General features: G+C 39.9%; 1 protein-coding gene across 1 annotated transcript in view; it reads left to right on the top strand.

Annotated features, from left to right (window-relative positions):
- Positions 1-6,425, top strand: part of LOC101859087 (carbohydrate sulfotransferase 15-like) — a 32,436-nt gene that overhangs the window by 5,243 nt on the left and 20,768 nt on the right. The window contains exons 3-4 of the mRNA XM_005094331.1: positions 2,850-3,029; positions 4,771-4,914. Of these exons, the coding sequence (XP_005094388.1) occupies positions 2,850-3,029; positions 4,771-4,914 (324 nt within the window). The remainder of the gene's footprint in view (positions 1-2,849; positions 3,030-4,770; positions 4,915-6,425) is intronic.

Below are 6,425 nucleotides of genomic sequence, written 5' to 3'. Positions count from 1 at the left end.
ACCATTCTAACCCTGCTACATCGAGGAAATCGCAAAAACATTGGCAAGAGAACCAAAGACGTTGGTATAGTCTTCTACTCAGAAATGGTGAAGGTTTTAATTCATCGCATTTAAAGAAGAGAAAAAGGGGACCGATTCGGTGGCGGAAGTGTGATGGTGTTGGGTGGACTCTCTTCTCTTCATCATACACATTTGGTCACTATTCAAAACAACCTCACAGGCTGACGTTATTGTGACGAAAATCTTCGTTTCCGCGCCCTTCCCTGTATTGTACGGATGATGAAATGTGCCAACATGACAACAACTGCCCCTTTGCGGCCATGTTCAGTCAAAAATCCTTCTAAACTCAGCAAATCAATGTTCTGGACTGGCCTACAAGATCAATAGGCCTTAACCCAACAGAACACCCGTAAGATTTGCTTGACCAGAGGATATTAAACAAGTCGTACCTAGTGAAAACTGGTTAGGAACTGAAGGCTGGGTTTCACAAGGAATATCAGGGAATTCCTCAGACAACCCCTAAGGACATTAATTCAATCAATGAACAGGCGTTTTGTAGTAGTAAGTTAAACTGGAAGAGGCCGCTCGAAATACTGAGCAAACTTTTATTTGGATTCTATTTAGGGTCAGTGCGAATAAACTTGTCTTCTTTGAACAAGGAAATATATTAGCCAATTCTTTTCAAGTCATGTAGGCAGAAAATGAATAGAGATAATGTGTGACAAATTTCGCTCGGCTATGTTTGATAACAAATGAGTAATTGCACTTTGAAAAAAAATGGGTGTGACAGAACTTTTACAACTCGTATATTTAATGCCTGGTATTATCGTAGAATGCACGGTGGTCTTTGGGGATAACGCCTTTTAGTTTCTGGATGTGTTTAAATTACCCCTCCGTGATCTTCAAGGCCTCTGTGTAAAAAGTCCTTCTTTTTCAGTGACTACTTACGGTTATGTTTGTCCTCTTCCTTGTAGAATATCTTTCCAATCCTCACCAAATGTCAACTTAAAGGACAAATTTCCATCAGACGTATACCTAAGATAACGAATGTCCAAAACAAGTGGGGGTTTTACGACTTGGCCTCGCATGCTTTCATTTGTGTTTTAATGCACTTGTTTTTCACCTGTAGCATATATTATTTGACTTGGACATACTGTATGGTATACAGTGTCTTATAACTTTACTTACTTTTACTTTTTTACTTTTTTCTTCCGTTTGTACCCTGGGGTGTCGCGGGGAGACACAGGTGTCTGTCTGCAGCAAGTCGTGTGGCCTGTAGGAGGGACATCCCATGATCTTTAAGGGTGTCTGTCACAGATTCACTCCATCGTCGCCTTGGTCTTCCTCTGGCTCTCCATCCAGAATATCTAGTGTTGTATGCTCTCAGAGCTGAATGGTTTGAGGGCATCCGCCTGAGGTGTCCGAACCACTTGACCTTTTGTTTTTCAATGTGTGGTAGGACTGGTGTTCCTCCCACGGTGTCCTTTATGACATCATTTTAAATTTTGTCTCTTCTTGTTTTGTTGACCGCTCTTCTTAAGCATTTCATCTCGCATGTGACCAGTTTCCTCTCTAGGGCTTTTGTTAGAGTCCATGTCTGGCACTGATATGTGAGCGTTGGAAGGAAAATGGCGTTGATGAGCTTCGCCTTGGTGCTCATGGGGATATTGGGATGTTTCAGGAGAGGGCCCAGTTGGTGTCTTATAATACAAGCCAAAATAGTAAAGTTTGAAAATTGTTTCGCTTAAAAGGTATGTGCTTGACGGCAATGATGTACTGATTCACTTCCGCTAAAACAGAATAAAACCAGAAGTCCCCTGAATTTGTGCTTTGTGTGACTACGCATATGGATCATTGGTCATCATCTGTTCCACTTCACAACCCTAAATAGCCGCAGAGCTACGCTTATCCTTCCAAGACCGAACATTGGCAAGACAATCTGAGGAACATTACAGCAACTGTATCAAACCTGCACTTATCATTACGTGGCATTGAACAGAAAAGCGTGAACCAAGTTATTGCAGGATCGAGAACAACAACAGCAACAACAACAACAACAACAACAACAACCACAACAACAACGACAACGTATAAAAAATGACGTCTTCTTCTGTAAATTTTATTTATGCAAAATTTTGTTGATTTTGATGCAAAAATTATTGAGTTATTGCTTTTTAACTGGGTCCTCTATTTTCTTTTAACAACCTGTACCTATATAAATATCTTTAGAAATACGTCAGAGTGTACCGTCTAGATAATACAAGTCTATGATGAGGACAGACTGGCGGCTCCGACAGGGGATTTCACTTGGGTTAATATTTACCAATGCATGATTTGAATACATTACTTTACTGTTTTAGCAATAAACCTTAGCCCGAAGTTGATATTTAGATATGGTCGATGTCCAGCACTAACTGTGTATGTGCGTAAACACAATTTTTAGAAAAGTGGGAAAAACGTAATTAGACGAACTATTTATTATTATTTACCAGAATTCTTTAGTTCTTTTTGCGTGTGGGGTGTTTTATTGTATTTCATTACAGTGTCAGCAATTTTAGCTAGGATTGTGAATTACATAATACTGTATGAGACGAGAAAATTGGTTGAGCTAATAATTAGACGGATATACGGTTAGATTTAAACATGATATCCAGTCGAACCTGCTCTAATGGTCACTTGTCCAAGACAGTAAATGTACAAACGACCACTTCCCATTTCCCACCTATTTTTAGAAATACAATGACACTGTATGAGACGACCACCTGCAGTCAAGGACAACTGATTTTATTCTCCGACAACGGGTGACTGTTTTGAACTATTTTGACTGTAATACCATCTCGTTTACTGAGGCTTGAACGTCAACCGCCAGGTGACGCCTCCATATCTGCCCGAGTTCAAGAACCCGTGCTGGCGTCAGAGGGGAGCTAATGGAACGTTGCTGTGTGTGCCTTACGTGTTTCTAGCTGGTGAGGAGACGGTTGCTCTCTTTGGTTACTTGTGTGTCCGTGTGTCTAACATGTTTCTAGCTGGTAAGGAAACGTTTGCTCAGTTGTGCCTGCGTGTCCGTTTGCCTTATGTGTTTCTTGCTGAAGAGGAGACCGGAGACGGTTGCTCTGTTTGGGTATTTGTGTGTCTTTGTGTCTGAGTCTCTGCATGCCTATCTGCCTATGTTTTATCTTGCCTTTGTGTCCGTGTGCTTTGCGTATTTCTAGCTGGCGAGGAGACGGCTGTTCTGTTTAGTTATCTTTATTATATTTTGGATTGTAATACAACTTCGCGTTTTGATCGGGGGTATACTAATTGACTCCAACATTTTTAATTCAGCCTCAGCTGTCGTGAGAAAATATGTCGAATTTGAGATACATTGGTACAAACTGGTGGGCAAAGTAAGGCTGATATTGTTTCACCCGTTGAAGAGATGTTTGAGGATAAGTTTTTCTGAGGAAACGAAAGTTGGTGCACTTTCACTGCTGCGCGCTCTTCAACTCTGCCCCCCCCCCAAAAAAAATAAATAAAAAATAAATAAATAAATAAATAAATTAAAAAAAACAAAAAAAAACAAACAACAAAACCAAACCACAAAACAACAACAATAAAGAAAACAAACAAGCAAGCAAACAAAACAACTTGGCTGCCATTTCAATGTAACCCAATGTAAAGTAAATCTTCATTCCCACTATAGTCGAATGTCCGTGGGACCGGTCTCTAACCTTCTTGCCCCCAATCCTCGCCCTTGCCCTTCATTTGGTAAAAACTGAGTCAAATGATGAGTTCTATAGTTACGCAGAAATACGTCAGAGGGCATGCTTTAGGAAGATAACTATAAAACTAATTAAATATCCTCCTCCTCCTCCTTCTCCTCCTCCTCCTCCTCCTCATTGTCATCATCGCCATCATCATCTCTGTCTCTGTCTCTGTCTCTGTCTCTGTCTCTGTCTCTGTCTCTGTCTCTGTCTCTGTCTCTGTCTCTGTCTCTGTCTCTGTCTCCCCCCCCCTCTCTCTCTCGGTATATACTTACACGCGGCATTCTACAACGAGGTGTAATCAGGTGGTCGTCAAATTTTGGATAAATAAAGTTATTGGTATCAGATTAAATTTTTATATTTTTTTTGGTTTTTGATTTTTAGTTTTAAAAAATCATCGACATTGAACAGAAGTTGAGATATTTGCCATGGAGAAGTGGGGGTTGTCTCATGTCAGAGAAAGATGGAGAAAATGGGGGACAAAGTTTGGTGTCTTCCAAAGCTGAGGTGCCCTTAACAGCTGCAAATTTAATTTACATTTTCCGTGCCTTTGATCGACGTTTTACAGTAAAATACTCAGTTATGTGGGTTTTTTATGGACATGTTATGAAAAAAATAGATAAAAGTTGACTAACGGGCAGAAAAATGTGTCAGTTTCTTCGATGTCATTATTTTGACGAAAGTCTGATTTCACCATGGTGCTTTGTATATCTATTATGATCATTATTACACAATACACAACCCTGGAAGAATAGATGATATCTTTGTATTAATTTGCGAAGAAAATCACACTCTTCAGAATTCAGAATTTAGATGAAAGTAGCAACCAATAATAACTCCCACGAGCATGATGGGGCCGGATTTCCTTGGTGCTGAGCTTAAGAATTTATACATTTGTAAATTTAAATCGCTATGAATGGTTATAAAATACTCTAGAATTGAGTTAAATTTGTTCTCCATGGTGAACGATCCTACACATCATAATACCAAATTATGAATGAAAATAAGTATTTTTGTCGTCTTTCAGGCTTTCCTAAGTGTGGCACCACGGACCTCCACTCAAAGATCATAGCCCACCCACTGGTCAGCAATTTGTCGAGAAAGGAGCCACATTTCATTACCAGGAATATCTATAAAGACAGAGCATGTGCCCCAGGCAGTGAAGAATTAGGTCAGTTCAGATGTTTTACTGACTGTGTCAGTTCTAATGTACCGACTGTGTCAGTTTTGATAGATTAACTTTGTTACAGTTCTGATATAACGACAACGTCAGTTCTGATATACCGACTTTGTTTCAGGTCTAATCTAACAACAGCGTCAGTTCTGATATACCGACTTTGTTTCAGGTCTAATCTAACAACAGCGTCAGTTCTGATATACCGACTTTGTCAGTTCTAATATACCGACTATGTCAGTTCTAACTCACAGGCTGTTAGTAAGTACTTTACAACGGCAACTAGAGATGGATTCCGGCAAGTGTGTAGTTGGGTGTGTTCCTCCACATATTTACCTCTCTCATGTCTTCTCTTTATTCGCCCACCCCATTTTCATTTAATTAAATTTGTACTTTCCCTCAGGTCTACTCCCGTCCTCCTCCCTTTCTCCCAAATTCAAATTCTTCTTCCTCCACCCCTTCCTCCTCTTAATTTCAGCTCTTCTTCCTTTACCCCTTTCCTCGTCCGTTCCCTTTATTCTCCCACTCCTTCATATTCGCTTCTTTTCTCCGCCCCTTTTATATCCATATTATCCCCTTCCTCTTATTTTCATCAACTATTTTTCTCATATTCTCCTCCTCCTCATATTCTTGTCTTCCTCCTTTTCCTCCCCCTCATATTCCCCTTCTCCTTCTCCTCCTCCTCCTCCACAAGATAATCAATATTAAACAGAGGCGTATCTTTCTGGCAGCAAGAACAAGCTGTGAGATCCTGACTTACGCTGACGAATATTACAAGGCGGTCGCCCTTGACATCCTCCAAAGGGACAGAAGAGCTTGGCCCGGTAAGCTTACAGTTTGGTATGCGGCATGCACAATGCAAAAATATGTTTGTATTTTGTACGTATCAATGGCTTGGTGAAAGGCTCCTGCAATCACAATAAAAATACAAAATGCGGGCACACACACACACACACACACACACACACACACACGCGCGCGCGCGCACACACACACACACACACACACACATACACACACACACATACAAACATATTTTCTCGTGTATATATAAATATGTGTATGCTCCCCTACATTGTATGTTACTGTCTAGTGACACGTCTAATCTTCGGGCACTTGAATCACATATTTGTGTTATAAGTTCTACAAATCTCTTACTTAAACTTACACGAATAAAAACAATAAAACCCGAAAACATAATGGCATCAACCTTTTACAATCATCTTTTATAGATCCACGTATGTTATGTAAAGAATACTTACAGTTAACAACATTTATTTCTTGGTCAGCATGCCTTTATTTGAGTCCTCAGGTGGGAACAAACTAAACGATCAACAGTCAAAAAGTGGTGAAAAGTTATTATGGGAACCGAGAGAGCAGTACAAATACCCCATGATTGCCAGTGAGTATAAATGAAAGAGTTTGTGATATTCATTTGTTATCTATCTATCTATCTATCTATCTATCTATCTATCTATCTATCTATCTATCTATCTATCTATCTATCT

This window comes from Aplysia californica, unplaced genomic scaffold (genome assembly GCF_000002075.1).
Source record: "Aplysia californica isolate F4 #8 unplaced genomic scaffold, AplCal3.0 scaffold00079, whole genome shotgun sequence".
In the NCBI taxonomy this organism is placed as follows: Eukaryota; Metazoa; Mollusca; class Gastropoda; order Aplysiida; family Aplysiidae; genus Aplysia; species Aplysia californica.
The sequence above is the reverse complement of the archived record's forward strand: the minus strand, read 5'-3'. Positions and strand labels throughout refer to the sequence as shown.